The following is a 16,242-nucleotide window of genomic DNA, read 5'->3' on the forward strand; positions in this document are numbered from 1 at the left end:
TTCCTTATCCAAAACAGACTTACTAGATTCCAATGCAATATATTCTTTAAGCCTATAACTATTGTTAATATAGCTTTATTTGTTTAAAATTTTTTTGAACTTACCACAAGGAGATATTTTGACAAAAGCAGAAAAACACTTCGAGGCATTGAAGGATACCTCCTTTCCTCTGCCCATTTGGTATCAAGATGGGTTAACTAATCAATGGGAATCTAAGAAACTAATCTTACAGGGAAAGGGGTATACTTGTATTTCTCCAGGTGGATCCAACGAACTCATATGGTTTCCTCTTCGGAAGATTCAACCTAAGGGGGCCCCCAGCATTCAAACTAGAGACGAAACAACAAAAACTCCAAGAGGAAGAAATTACAATACAAGCCATGTCGGCTTTAAAAATTTCCAAAAAATGCCACACTCGATGTCATTGATTTTATGATCTCCCTACTTGGGGACAAGTAAAAACCCTTACTAATCAAGCTGAAAATCTGATTTCTCAACAGGGAATGCCTCTGAATCCTGAAAATATTTTTGTTGCTATTCTTGCTTTGCTTGCTTTTGCTTCCTTCACTTAGGCTGACTTGATTGATTACACTTATTGGGCTTATATACCAAACCCCGCCTTTTATTGTAGGTTGTAGAATAGACAGATATAGGATCAATCGTATCCACTAATAACTCAACACATATGCCTCCTCCTTAAAACTCAGAGGGGCCCTCTCATCCTGAGGAAGAAAGAAGACTAATTAACATTTCTCTAGGCTATGAAATCCTTCCTTTATGCATGGGCCCAACAAAATTATGTATTAATGTTAGTCGACAAACATGCACTTTCATCCTGCCTCCAAAAGGAACTTCCACACATTGCTTGGACTGTTTACTGCCCTGTCGTTTTATGAAAACCATGTCAATACTACCAAACTCTAGGAAAAGGACAAAAGTTAGAATGTAAGGGGTTTACTTATAAAGACTTTAAATATACTCCTGTTTATTGAGATAAATGTCAAGCTAAATAAGGGAAATTAATGTTTATGGCCAATTACACCATTGTTGATTGGAGACCCCATGGTATATGGTTATCTAACTGCTCAGATGATGCTAACAGCACTATGTGTGACTATGCTACTGTAGCATAGAAGGTTACTAACACTACAATGGAGCATTACCATGACAAAGGACTTCTTGGGTGGCTTGATGGTGGAATGCCCCCTCTCCCTCGTCCTCGAATTGTCCTCAATAAACAGATTGGGCCTAAACAATGGGACATCTGGAAACTTGCTATGAGAACTGAAGAACTTGGGACTTAGACTGGACATTTCACAGGAACCAATCGTAGTCATAGTAACTATTTCTTTTGTTATAACCAATCATATTTCATACAAGCTTGTGTTCCCCTTCCTTTTGTTCTAGCTATAGGGAGTTTACAATTCATTAAGATTTTGCTTTTTATAACTTGTATAAATTGCAATTTATATACTTGTCTTAACTCTTCTGTTTCCTTAAGAAATGAATCCCTTTTGATTCTTCGATCTCAGCGTAGTCTGTGTTTACCAATAAATCTCCAGCGGCCCTGGGAAGTAGGTCCCATGGCTGGACTTGCTTCCCGGTTACTTACTAAACTGCTCCAGCGATCGAAACGATTCATTAGATGGCTGATTCTTGGCATTTGGGGATTAATAGCTATTTGCAACACTGCTGCCATCACTGGCATTACTTTACAAACCTCAATTCAAACACACAATTTTATCCAAAATTAGACTAAAGATGTTCATACTATATGGGCCACTCAGGCTCAGATAGATGAGGATATTCAAGACGAAATACAGGAACTAAAAACAGCCATCAAATGGGTTGGAGATCAATTAATAGATGTACAAAAACAGGTGGTACTAAAATATGATTGGAATTCTACTCAATTTTGTGTTACTTCTGTTCAATTCAATTATAGTGCTTACAACTGGGAACAAACCAAATTTCATTTCCCAAACATACATGATAATGCCTCTCTGAATGTACAATTATTACAAAAAGAAATCTTTGAAATCTTTTCTAAAGATCTGCCCTCTTCCTCTAATTTGAAAACTTTAGCTAAACAACTAGCTAATCAATTATCTGGGCTAGACCTATGTGGATGGTTTTAGAACATTACTCACCGCATCGGATCTAGAACTGTAACTTTGGTGACTGTCTTGACAATTATGTTTGTTGTTTATTATTGCCTTTATACAAAAAATTATAAAAACTGAATAAACTCAAATGGTCAAGATCCTTTTAAAAAATATAATAAATAAATAAGGGGGAATTGTCAGGGAATATTTAACAGGAGGATTCCTACGTGCTGTTTCTCATAAATCCTGTTTCTTATCAGGGGAATCCTCTGTTCCTTGTCCTTATTCTGGCAACAGAAACAAGTGGAACAGCATGCTGCTCCCAGGACTGATGTCATAGGATGAGGCATGCATGAATCTCCTTCAGTAAACATTCTCCTTATGACAAAACTGCTTAGTCTTGATCCTCTTTCTTGAGATATGGATTTTCTCCTGACCTTATGACCATTGTTAATCTCTTGTTACCTTGGTAATGGTTGCTGTACGTTTGGTTTTCTGATCTTTATCATTGTCGAAAAAAATTCCTTGTACAATAGCCTATATGTACTCACAGAAAGATCATTAAAGCACCTTTGCTTCATCAGAGTTTGGGTCCCCATGTCTTTCTTTCTTTCTCTCTCTCTCTTTCTCCCTCTGGCTAATTCTCTGGAGCGTTAGAAACCCGCCGAGCTCCTTCTCCTGCCCGGGCTTTCAAGACCCCCTCGAGAGGGCACCCTGTGCCTTCATGAGTGGTGCAAGCCCTGTTGTAGGGTTTTACTGGTTGTCTGCCTAAACCAGGGAGTATCAACTTCTTTCTCTTTCACTTTCTTATCGTCGGTTCCAGACCACCAGGTTCCAGTCCATTAAAGGACTGCAACAGACCCCTCTTCACCCATTTTGTCCACCCACCCCAGTTCGCTCATTCTCTGATAACCAACAAGACTTTCTCTGTATCTACGAGTTTTTGTTTGTTTGTTTTTTTAAATTCCATATATAAGTGTAATCATATAAGTGAAACCATACAGTATTTGTCTTTCTCTGTCTGGCATATTTAATATGGCATGATACTCGCGAGGTCCATCCATGTTGTCTCAAATGGCAGTGACTCCTTTTCCATAGCTGAGTAGTATTTCATTGTGTGAGTGCATGTAGTATTCCACTGTGTGTATCTCATATATTCTTTATCCATTAATGAATTGATAGATAAGTAGTTTCCATATCTTGTCTATGGTAAATAAAGCTGTAATGAATACAGGGATGTATACCTCTTTTCAAATACATTTTTATTTTCTTCAGATAAAATCCTCAAAGTGGAGTATGTGGGTCTACTTACATTTTTTTTTTTTTTGAGTGATATCCATAGTTTTTATAGTGGCTGCACTTATATATGATGAATTCCCCAAAACAGTGTATGAGGGTTTCCTTTTCTCCACATCCTCATCGGTACTTGTGATTTCTTGTCTTTTTGATAGTAGCTATTCTAACACAGGGCTTCCCTGGTGGCTCAGCTGGTAAAGGATCTGCCTGCAATGCCAGAGAGCTGGGTTTGATTCCTGGATTGCAAAGATCCCCTAGAGAAGGGAAAGGCTACCCACTCCAGCAGCAGTAGCAGTAGTGGTAGATTCTAACACATCTGAGGTGATACCTCATTGCAATTTTGATTTGTATTTCTCTAATAAATTGTGATGTTCAAACATCATTTTCTGTCACTGTTTCATTCTATATATTCTTTTAGAAAACTATTTAAATCATGTGTCCTTTTTATATCAGGCTTACTTAAATCAACCTATCATTATAATAGTCTATTTTATGTTGCTAACAGTCTAAATTTGAATGCTTTCCTAAAACTCTATATTTTCAATTGTTCCCATGTTTCATGTTTTCAAAGTCACATTTTGCATGTCTCATTTTTATGTTTTTTGACTAATGGTTTTAGTTGCAGTTTTTTCTACTACTTTTCTTTTAACTTTCATACTAGCTTATTGGTAATTAATCCATTACTTTTATTACTCATTTACTTTTACCATTGAGATGTATACTTTCATATGTTTGTTGCCATTGTTGTTGTTAATATTGATCTTTCTTTTCAGCTTAAAGAAGTCCCTTTGCTATTTCTTGTTAGGCCTGCCTAGTGATGATGAACTCTTTAAGTTTTTACTTATCTCTAAAATTCTTTTGACTCTCCAATTCTGAATAAAAACACTGCTGGGTAGAGTATTTTTAGTTTGATATTTCTTTTTTTCCTATTCACCTCTTTGAGTATATCATGTCACTCCCTTATGGCCTGCAAAATTTCTTCTGAGAAATCTGTTAATACACTAAGAGTGCCCGTGTATGTAATATGTTGTTTTTCCCTTGGTGCTTTTAAAATTCTATGGTAAGTTTTGTTGTTTTAATCATAATGTGTCTTGCTCTTGATTTATTTGAGTTTTTGTTTCACAGTCTCTCAGCATCTCTAGGTTAGAATAATTTTCAGCAATTATTCCTTTAAATAAGTTTTCTGTCCCTTTCTCTCTCTCTCTCTCTCTTCTTGTTCTCTCTTCTCTTCTCCCTGTAATGCAAACATCATTCCAATTGATGTTGCTCTGTGTATGTTCTAAACTGTCTTCATTTTATTTTTTCTCTTCCTTTTAGCTTCCCTGTTTGGCTGAGTTCCACTATCCTGTCTTCCAAGTTGCTGATCTGTTCTTATGCATCATCTGGTCTGCTGTTAAACCTCTCTAGTATATTTTTTAGTTCAGTTATTGTGTCCTTCAGTTCTGTGACTTCTATTTGGTCCCAGTGTTGGAGGTGGTTCCAAGCAAGCCCTATCAGTGTGCCAAAGGGAGGGACCACTGTCAATATATGGTTTCAGACTAGTTGGAAGATAGATTCTCAGGCAGCAGTTATTTAAATATTGCAGTTACTTACAGTTCTGTGGGAACACGATGGACACCCCTGCTGGCTTACTGATGAAGCACAGTAGGTGTCCTCTTGACTAGTTGCAAAAATTGGAGATCTAGATGAGTGCATAAGCTCCTTTTGGGGGGTACCTGTGAGATATAGTGAGGCCAAAGAAGAGCACTGAGATTCCATTCCCCCAGCTTTGTCTCCCATGAGCTCCTCTGTAGCCTCTAGATATGAAACATGCAACTCAGGCTAAAGCTCCAGCACAAGTGAATAGTCCTTTTCCAAGGAAGACTTGGAAAAGTGTTTCGGGCAACTTTGTATGTTGTGCCTTGTGGGTAGTAACCTGCTCAGAACTGTTTCTCCGATTATTTCAGTCCCATGGCCCTCCAAACAGCGGTTGCCTCACCACCAGTGCTGGGTGCTTGAGGGGCATCTCCTGTGTGTATTGTGTTTGCCTGATAGACACAATGGGCTGTAGGGGAGTCCAGGTCTGGTGTGAGTGAACCAGCTATATGGGGGAGGGGTAGGAACATAGGGCAAACTCACGTGAATCAGGGCTATGGATGAGCACATAGTAGGAGCAGTGTTAGTCATTCAATCATGTTCAACTCTTTACGAACCTATAGACTGTAGCCTGCCAGGCTCCTCTGTCCATGGCTGCTCCAAGGAAAGAAATACTGGAGTGGGTTGCCATTCCCTTCTCCAGGGGATCTTCCCCACCCAGGGATCAAACATAGGTCTCCTGCTTTGCAGGCAAATTCTTTACCATCTGAGCCACCAGGGAAGCGTGGAAGTCGTAGGTAGCATTAACAGTTCAAGCAGAAGCAGGAAGATAATTCAGTAATAAAACATAAAATACAGAAACCAGTTCTTCATCTCAATAAATGTGTCTCCTAACCTATGGTCATCAATATTTCATGCTTTAATAAATAGATGTAGAGCATGATGAAGAAATATTATGCATATTAACAAAATACTTGGTTTGACATTTTAGTTACTCATTTTTATGGTTTTCTCTGACATTAAGCTTCTATTGAGAGTAGCCTCACAAGGGAGGTCCTAGATCCCCAAGCTGCAAGAGGAAATAAACTGCAAGTGGAAGACTTTTTATTTTTTCTTTTCTCTTCTAATCCTGTGTTGCCATGGAGACACCTGGTTCCACCAGAACTTAACTTTATCTCAAACCTTGAGCTGACCAATGTGTTTTTCTCATGGAAATGTATTTCTTAAGCTACATTAATGAACTAAGTATTTGCTTGGATATCTGCCTTTCTTCAAGATTCATGTGAATTGTTTCATTGATATGAATAAAATAAAATAAAAATTCTGGGTGAGCCCAGATGACTCACCTTGTGTGAATGCTTTCTCAAAATGCATGTTGTAAATGAGGGGCCTGGTGCAACTCTCTCAGTTTTGAGGCTTTCCTTTCTCTAGTTAGTAGCTTGCTTACAGGTATATAACTCCTTGCTAAAAACTAGCAACTGGGCACTCTTTCTGTCCCCTTCTGATGTCTATGTCAGAAACTTTCTCTCTCTCTTTTATACTTTAATGAAACTTTATTACACAAAAAATCTCTGAGTAATCTCTGAGTAATTAAGCCTTGTCTCCGGCCCCAGATTGAATTCATCTCCTCTGGAGGTCATGAATCCTGGCATTGTTCATGTCTGGTAGCAGCAACCTTTCATCATTAGGTCAATTTAATCCCACTTATCTTCCCATGTAGTCATAACTGGGAGATATATATTTGATAATTTTTATAGTGACTATGTCGATTTAGTCAAAAGCTATGGTTTTTCTGGTAGTCATGTACAGATGTGAGAGTTGGACCATAAAGAAGGCTGTATGCCAAAGAATTGATGCTTTTGAACTATGATGCTGGAGAAGACTCTTGAGAGTTCCTTGGACAGCAGGAAGATCAAACCAGTCAACCCTAAGGGAAATCAACCCTGAATCTTTTTTGGAAGGACTTGTGCTGAAGTTAAAGCTCCAATACTTTGGCCACCTGACGTGAAGAGCCAACTCATTGGAAAAGACCCTGATACTGGCCAGAGAAGGGGGTGACAGAGCATTAAATGGTTAGATAGCATCACTGACTCAATGGACATGAGTTTGAGCAAAGTCCAGAAGATAGTGAAGGACAGGTATGCCTGGCATGCTGCAGTCCATGGGGTCACAGAGTTGGACACGACTTAGCAATTGAACAACAGCAACAGCATTTTAAACATAACCTAAAACCAAGAAAACATTTATAAGTGACAGTAGCATATTTGCAATATAAGTGCATTACCATTAACCTTTTTTTGACAGTAATAAAAGTACTTAAAATTAAGTTCTAGATTTTTGAGTCATTCATTTCAAAGACAATCATGTCAAATAAGCATATTGCTAGCTGCAGTATGACACAGCTACTAGATAAGCTCCCAGGACTTATCTAATAACATTCAAAAGAAATAAATATTTAGGAATACATTTTATCAAGGAGTTGAAAGACATATAGACTAAAAACTGTTAGAGACTGATGAGAGAAATTGAAGAAGACAAATAAATGAAAAGATTATCAAATGTCCACGGTTTAGAAGACTTAATATTATTAAAATATCCATACTACCCAAAGCACTCTACAGATCCATTGCAATCCCCATCAAAATTAAAGGCATTATTCACAATAAAGCTCAATAAAGTGAGTTACATAAATTGTGTATAGGAGTTAAATTCATACAAATGGAAATTCCAGGAAACAGAGAAAAGGAGGAAGTTCTCCTTCTACAATCTGACAAAAAATATCAATTTCTGCCTCCCTTTATTTCAGTTCTGAAATCACAGTACTACTTCAGCCCCAAAACAGTTGGACCTTTTGTAGCTGCCATTTCAATGATTCTTTCCAGAGCTCTCTTTATATCTTTGTTCCTCAGACTGTAGATGAAGGGATTCAGCATGGGTGTGACCACAGTGTACATCACTGAGGCTGTTGCACTTGAGTGTGAGCTTTGGGTAGCAGCAGAGCTAAGGTACACTCCTAGGCTTGTACAATAAAATAAGCAGACCATTGAAAGATGAGATGCACAGGTGGAAAATGCTTTATACTTCCCTTGAGCTGATGAGATTCCTCTTATGGAGGAAACTATCTTAGAATATGAGTAAAGAATTCCAGTGAGGGTTAAAAAACCAAACACGCCAGCTGCAAAATAAAACAACATGTCATTAAAAAATGTATCAGAACAGGCAAGTCGGACCATCTGATTAATTTCACAGAAAAAGTGGGGAATTTCCAAGTCTGTACAAAAGGACAGCCGCAATACCATTAAGCTTTGTAACAAGGAATTCAGAGCACTCATCACCCAGGACACCAACACAAGCAGTCCACAGAGCTGGGAGTTCATGATGACCATGTAGTGCAGACAGATGGCCACAAAACGGTCATAGGCCATCACGGTCAGGAGGAAGTCATCCAAACATACAAAGAGTATGAAAAAATACATCTGAATAATGCAGCCTTCATAGGTTATGGCTTTGTTCTGTGACTGGATGTTCCACAGCATCTTTGGGATGGTGGTAATGGTGAAACAGATGTCTACAAAGGACAGGTTGGAGAGGAAGAAGTACATGGGGGTGTGGAGGTGGGGATCTGAGCTGACAGCCAGGATGATGAGCAGGTTTCCAAAGACGGTGACCAGGTACATGGAAAGGAAAAGTCCAAATATGAGGGGCTTTATTCCTTGTTCCTCTGAAAATCCCAGAAGTAAAAATTCTGAAATTCTTGTTTTATTTCTTGATTCCATATGCTGGCTGTGACTCTGAGGAGAGAAGCAAATAATATGATTAATATTCAAATGAACTTACATTAGTCACATATTCTAAATGCTACCACATGTACTTTTCAGTCAATACATTAATTTTGATATTCATTGTATGGATCTGGCTTTCTTTTTTATAATTAAATTTATTTATTTTTGATTGAATGATAATGGCTTTACAATATTGTGTTGATTTCTGCCAAAGATCAACATGGTATACCTATGTCCTCTGGCTCTTGAACCTCTCTCCCACCTCCCTCCCCATCCCACCCCTCTAGGTTGTTACAGAGCCTTGTTTTGGGATATTCTGTGTCACTTATGATATGGAATTTCTGTCCCAATCAGCTTTTTCTCTAAGGGGACAGGAATTTTATACTTTTAATAAGAAATCCTTCTTGTATGTAAGGAAAGTACATTGAAGTCTGGTCACATTTTGGGCACTAACTAGACTGTGAGTAATGGATGCGGAAGCACAAAAATCCCTACAATTCATTGATGGAGAAAATGTATATAAGGAAATAATAAAATTCTACACCACTTCAGATGAGGACGAGTGATATGACAACAATGGAAAACAAATCTAAACACGAGAGTGAATAATGCATTGTGGTTTTAATGAGTGTTTAGGCAAGACTGGCAAACAAGTTGACATTTGAACAGTGACTTCAGTTAAGAATAGGACGGACACACAGGGTTGTGTGTGGAAGTGTATGCCAGCAGAAGAATGGCCAGCACACTTATAAACAAAAATCAGAAATGAAAGAAGTGTTGTTACAACTGATTCCAGAGAAATACAAAGGATCATGAAAGACTACTATGAACAATTATAGGCCACAAATTAGAAATTTAAAGATTTCCCCCCCAAAGCAGCAAAATACAGTTTGTTCTCAAGTACATGTGAAATATTCTCCAGGATAGATGACATCTATCTATCAAGCCTTGGAAAATTTAAGAAAATTAAAATTGTATCAAGCATCTTTTCCGACCACAACCCTATAAGATAGATATCAACAAGAGGAAAAAGAACTGCTAGAAAAATGCATGGCACCTAAACAACATGCTACTGAAATAACCTGGAGATCACTAAAGAAATCAAAGAGGAAATTTAAAAAAATACAGAGATTCAAATGACAACAAAAACATAATGACCCACAACCTAGAAGATGCAGCAAAAGCAGTTCTAAGAGGGAAGTTTATAGTAATTCAATCACACCTCAAGAAACAAGAAAAGTTTTAAATAAACAATCTATTTGTAATGATAACCCTACATGCAAAACAGAAAAAGAGACACAGATGTACAGAACAAACTTTTGGACTCTGTGGGAGAAGGCGAGGGTGGGATGTTTCGAGAGAACAGCATCAAAGCATGTATATTATCTAGGGTGAAACAGATCACCAGCCCAGGTTGGATGCATGAGACAAGTGCTCGGGCATGGTGCACTGGGAAGACCCAGAGGGATCGGGTAGAGAGGGAGGTGGGAGGGGGGATTGGGATGGGGAATACATGTAACTCCATGGCTGATTCATGTTAATGTATGACAAAACCCACTACAATATTGTAAAGTAATTAGCCTCCAACTAATAAAAATAAGTGAAAAAAACACAATCTAAACTTACACCTAAAGCAACTAGAGAATGAAGAACAAACAAAACCCTTAGGTAGAAGGAATGAAACCATAAAGATCAGAGCAGAAAATACAAAATAGAATTGATGCAAGCAGTAGCAAAGATCAATAAAACTAAAAGGTAGTTCTTTGAGAAGATAAATAAAATTGATAAACCTTTTACCAGACTCCTCAAGAAAAAAAGCAGAGGACTCAAAACAACAAAATCAAAAATGGGGAAGGAGAAATTACAGCTGATGCTGCTGAAATACAAGGGATCATATGAGAAGAACTTACTTAATGATATGAAATGCAAAACTTTTGAATCAGGAAATCTGGATTTGAATTTCAGATCTACCACTCCTTAGCTTTTTAAACCTGGAGAGTGCCAACTTAACCTTTCAAAATGTTAATATCATCGTTCAAATAGTGGGGAGAACAGTATCAATCATCCTAAGGTAGTTGACAGATTGAAGTTTTCCTGTTGGTAAATGAATGGTTAACACTTAGGCTAAAATGAGGCGCATTTTTTTCTGCTCCCCCAGTGTCTCCGTTTCTTCACTTCTTGGTCCCCAGTTTCACAGTTGTTTTTTTTCCTATTCATTGTTGTCTCTTCCATCTGTCACTGACTGGCACCTCTCTAGCCCTATATTCACTTTGATCCAGATAAATGTTCTATATTGCAAAGCTGATCCTCAAACTTCCTCTCCCCTTTGTGACATTTCAATGGAGAATGAAGACAAAATCCCTTAGCCTCAAACCTGAAGCCTGAATCTCTGAGACCTGTCTGCCAGCTCCACCTTCACATTGCCCTGCCCTCATCCACACAGATCTCACAAACCCTGAACCTGACTGACCGCTTCCCCTGACCCTGCAGCACTGATGCTCAGTGACTTTACTCACCTGTTTCTCTCTTCTTGGAGTCTCACCACAGGTCTATTTGGAAGTTTTTACCTCCTTTTCATATCCAAATCTCCATCTACACTTTTTGACTGCCAAGATTTATCTATTTTATGAAGCTTTATTTTCTTCTTAATATTTTCATAGAAAAAAGACACTTTGTGCACTTAATTTTGATAGAAGTGTTATCATTTTGAAAATTTTATTTATGTCCATGTCTTTTATCCATCTCCAGACTGTGAGTTCCCAGAGGAACATGGCAATGCTATACTTACTCACCACTCTTCCACATCAGATTTAGTTTGCTTGGAAAGGTAACTGAATAGATAACATATATTGCAAGAAAGAGTGAGGGAAGTTATTTTCAGAAAAATTGGCAATGATGAAAGAAAGCACAGAAATGTGTCCCTCTATCCATGGAGCATTGGCTTCCTGCATATACTAAAATCTGAGGGTGAGCAAGTCTCATATAAAATGGTATAGTGTAGTCTTGCACATAGCCTACATATATCCTCAGTGTACTGTATTTTAAATCATCTCTATGTTGCTTATAATACCTAATAACAGAGAAATGTCCTGTAAATAGTTGTTGGTGCATAGTGTATTCAAATTTTGCTTTCTGGAACTTGCTGAAATTTTCTGGATAGTTTTGATTTGCAAATCAGCAAACCAACAGATGTGGAAGCTGCAGATATAGAGGATCAATTGTACTAACACAAGTAAGGAGGATATGTCAGAGAAATGTCCATATACTGAGATTGGGACCCATTAGGGTTTCAGACTATGATATTAAGAATCAAATAGAGTAGTACCAATAAGTTACAAAAGAAAAACTCAGAGATGATCACAAATGCATAGTAAGGGGAACATGCAAGGTTGTTGCATAGTTCTCTTTGTTTAGTCATGCAAGTGTGTGCATATTGTTGTATTTCTTTGTTTCTATGAGCAAGCATGCTGGACCACAAAATAAAGGCATAGATTTTAGATATAGTCTAGATCTCAAGAATCTACCTCAGTAAAGGCAAGACTAGTTTAAAAAGGGAAATCCTGGTAATGAGAGGTAAACAACATGAATGAGGAGCCCAATAGAAGAGTAAGGTTGCAGAAAGAATAAGCAGCAGTGTGGATTCTGAAGTGACCTCAGACTCTAGGGACCACACACTGACTGAACCTTTATTGCTCCACTTGCCTCACAGTGATATCTACCTTATCTTCCTGATCTGTTATTCCTGTACATATCCATGCACATTTGACCACAGTTGTTTAATATGTGCAAAGTGGATGTGCTGGTCCTTATCTCAGTTTTCTTTGTGACATTATTTTCCGCTAATATTGAGCTTTGGTTTTTGATCTTTTTTTTTGACACATCCAATGGGTATACTCTAGACCTATGTTTCTTTGCTTGAGTAATTAATTAATGTAACTATTTTGGTTGTTACATAATATTTCATAATGTGACTATGCTACTTATAATTTTGACTATCTTTCATATTCTTTATCATTAAATTGTTACTAGGTCAATGATAGAAAAAATATGTTGAGATTGTTAAATTTAAACTATGGTTCCTATAAAAGGCAATTCCCACCACCCTCCTTGTTCAGCATGCAAAGTGCTCCTAGGTCATATTCCATAAAGTCCTACCAAGTCATATTCCTTGAAGTCCTCCAGGCTATGAAGATTCATATATTTAAATGATTTATTTATGATTCATGCATTTATTTTATTGTATTAGGCCTTTCCCTTGTTGTTTACAATCCAGAAAAGAGACCCCATAGTTTCATTTTTGTTGATTCAAAATGTGTGCATCTGTATAGGAAAAACTATACAAAAGAAAATTCATAAAATAAGAAAAAATAATGAGGAAAATAAAAGCAAATCTAATGGATTAAAATAATTATTTTTAATGACATTTAATAAAAATTTATGACTTATTTCTGAAATAATACCTTGAAGAGTAAAATTTTAATCACATCAACATGATTCTCTCATTAAAGAGTAAAATGACAAAGATCTAAGAATTAAAATTATAAAAATATACTTCTTGAAAAGCTGAAGGAACAGTATTTAATGTTATACTTTTCACCTATATAAACATAAATGAATTCCAATGAGAAAGAGGCAGTAGTTGGCTGAATGCAAAAGAATGTCTCCCACAAGAGGGGATGAGGTGATTGCTATTTTACAAAATAGATCTCACCACAAAAGGCTAAAATGTAGCAGTAAGGAAAAGCAAATGTTTTAAGAAGAACACAATAAATATAAAAGGATGTCATTCCTAATAAGGATACAGAAATCTTTCAAGTATAAAAAGTAGTAGGAGAAAACATAATGTGATTGATAGAACTGACCTCACAAACTTAGACCTCATTGTATATGGACATTTACCATATGGCCAGATTATATTTCAATTTAGTAGAAAAAGTGTGGGTTGTTAAAACCTGGAGTAAATGGTTATCTATCTGGAAGAATATGAAATTGGTCCCATATCTCAGACATCATTAAAAAAAAAATGAAGGGGTATACTCCCTCCAAAATTCCACTCAGCAAGAATGATCAGTAGAGATCATTTGGAATGCTGAAGGTAATAGAAAAATGGGCAAGTAATATATGGGCACATAGTAGTAATAAGCAAACAGTAATGATATTCAATATACGTAAATTTTGCTGAAACTGTGCAGTAGTTTAAGAAAACAAGAAATGCGTTACACTCATCAGCCTGGTAAAAAAGAACTGTCATGGTGATTGAGGTTGGAACTTTTCAACTGGTAGCAAAAGCAATACTCTAGTTTTGCTGGCAGAAACACAAAGGATTACAAGATTGAAAAACAACCTGAAGACAGCAATAAATATTACAAATACAGATATTCTTATCCCAGGGATTCTCAGTTTCAGCACTGTGAATTTTCTAGGCCAGATCATTCTCTTTTATGTGCTCTGTCCTATGCATTGAGGGATGTTTACAGTATCCATGGTGTCCACCCACCTCTCTTCAGCATGACAAAAATGTCCCTGGACATTGCTCAGTGTGTCTCCTGAGTGGGGTGGAGGGATTGTCTTTTATAGGAACCATGATTCAAAGTTAACAGTCTCAACATATTTGTTTCTAGCATCGACATAGTAGCAATTTAATGGTAAAGAATATGAAAGACATCAAAAGTATAAGTAGCACAGTCACATTGTGAAATATTATGTAACAACCAAAATAGATACATTAATTAATTAATCAAGCAAAGAGATAGAGCTTTTTGCTTTTCTCTGCGCTGAGTTTAATTGGCTTCCTTTGTCTCTGACCTTCTCATGCACTGTAACCTGTGTTGTTGGACTCACCTGGATGTTAACTCTGAGAGGTCATTCTCCAACAGGGAGTCTGAATTTTTCCTTGGATGGTAGATGATGGAGGCTAAGGCTCTCTCCCCAGACAAGACAGTAGGAAGGAGTGAAGCTACAGCTCCCCAGTTAGATTTAGAATTACAAACAAACAAAGGAAAAGAAAGGTCATTTCCAGTCCAAGTTTATAAACACCAAGAGGCTACAGAGTAGAGATATTTATTATTTCCTATATCTGCTCATTTCTCTCTAGTTATTTCAACCCTTAAACATATATTTCCCTTGTGGAAAACTGTTCTGGAAGGAAGGAAATTTTTCTTAATGATCCTCTATTCACATGAGACAAGGGTAGAAGTCATGAGAATCCAATTTTGTTTTCCTTTTTCACTCCTTCTCCGTGAAATTGCCTTCTTTTGAGATCTCTAAATCTCCCAGTTTCTCATCTCAAATTTTCTCCAAGTGTAAGACTGAGGAACCCATCTGGATTAGGTCTCTTATATCTTCAAAGCATTGACTTGTGGTGGGGACTTACCTTCTGAATCTCCAGAAAATTTCTATGCTTTCAACAAGGGGTGTGTGTGTGTGTGTGTGTGTGTGTGTGTAGGGGGGAGATACTGAGTTCTTTTGATAATAAAACATGGGTTCTGCACGCAATTGTCTTCCTAACACTTTTGCTGTATCAGTTAGGAATTTCATATCTACATCTCTAGTTTTGAGCTATCGTTTAGTTCTACATTATAAAATATTTGGTGGCTCAGATGGTAAAGAACCCGCCTACAATATGGGAGACCCTGGTTTGATCTCTGGGTTGGGAAGATACCCTGGAGAAGGGAATGGCAACTCAGTCCAGTATTCTTGCCTGAAGAATTCCATGGAGAGGGGAGCCTCGTGGCTTCAGTCCATGGAGTCACATAGAGTTGGACATGACTGAGTGACTAACATTTTCACTTTCATAAAATACTTACTCGTGATCTGAAATATATTTAGATTCTTTTTTCTTTTTTTTTACTAAAGCCATAGCTTAGCATGTTATACAGATTTTTTAAATTTATTATTTATAAATGTTTTATCTATGAGGAAGTACATTAAGAATTCCATTATCAACTGCAGAAAGGAGGCTTGGAGGGGTTTAGTGATCTGGCCAAAGTTAATATCTGAGTATGTGATGTGCCTTGACTATAAACATGTCAGGATGCCTCTATCTTTCAAACTCTAGGATAGTGGTTCTCAACCAGAAAGGATTTTTCCCCTAGGATGTACGATGATGTCTGAAATGATGCTGCTAAACATCTAAAATTCATGGGAAAGTACCCCCAGAATAGCATCATCCTGCCCCAAATGTCAACAGTAAAGGGTTGAAAAATTTACTCCAGACAAGTTCTTCTCTAACTTCAATCTCTCTGGGAATCAGTAGCAATCCTACAACAAGTGCAGAATCTGATTCAGCAGGTCCTGGTGTGCCCAGAGACTCTGAATATCTAGCAAGCTCCTGGATGACTTTGATGCTGGTAGTCCCAGTCTGTGGATCACTCTTTGAGTAGGAAGACTGTCAGCCTGTGATACAGTCAGTTGTAGATAGTTTTAGTTCTTCTGCACCAAAAACTGACTTTGCATGTAATTTTGAAGGAATAACTTATTCACTC

The 16,242-nt window shown here is 37.4% G+C and overlaps 1 protein-coding gene across 1 annotated transcript; it reads right to left on the minus strand.

Annotated features, from left to right (window-relative positions):
* Positions 1-7,798: 7,798 nt before the first annotated feature.
* Positions 7,799-9,992, minus strand: LOC122439333 (olfactory receptor-like protein OLF4). The gene is made up of 2 exons (XM_043464408.1): positions 9,981-9,992; positions 7,799-8,767 (listed from the first exon to the last, which is right to left on the minus strand). The coding sequence occupies exon 2, from the start codon at positions 8,750-8,752 to the stop codon at positions 7,799-7,801; it is 954 nt and encodes a 317-aa protein (XP_043320343.1). The 5' UTR covers positions 8,753-8,767; positions 9,981-9,992.
* Between the last annotated feature and the right edge of the window lie 6,250 nt (positions 9,993-16,242).

This window comes from Cervus canadensis, chromosome 4, assembly GCF_019320065.1.
Source record: "Cervus canadensis isolate Bull #8, Minnesota chromosome 4, ASM1932006v1, whole genome shotgun sequence".
Lineage (NCBI taxonomy): Eukaryota > Metazoa > Chordata > Mammalia > Artiodactyla > Cervidae > Cervus > Cervus canadensis.

What these genes read in the sequence shown, in the direction of transcription:
- LOC122439333 (XM_043464408.1), bottom strand. Translation starts at nt 8,752, where the DNA reads ATGGAATCAAGAAATAAAACAAGAATTTCAGAATTTTTACTTCTGGGA.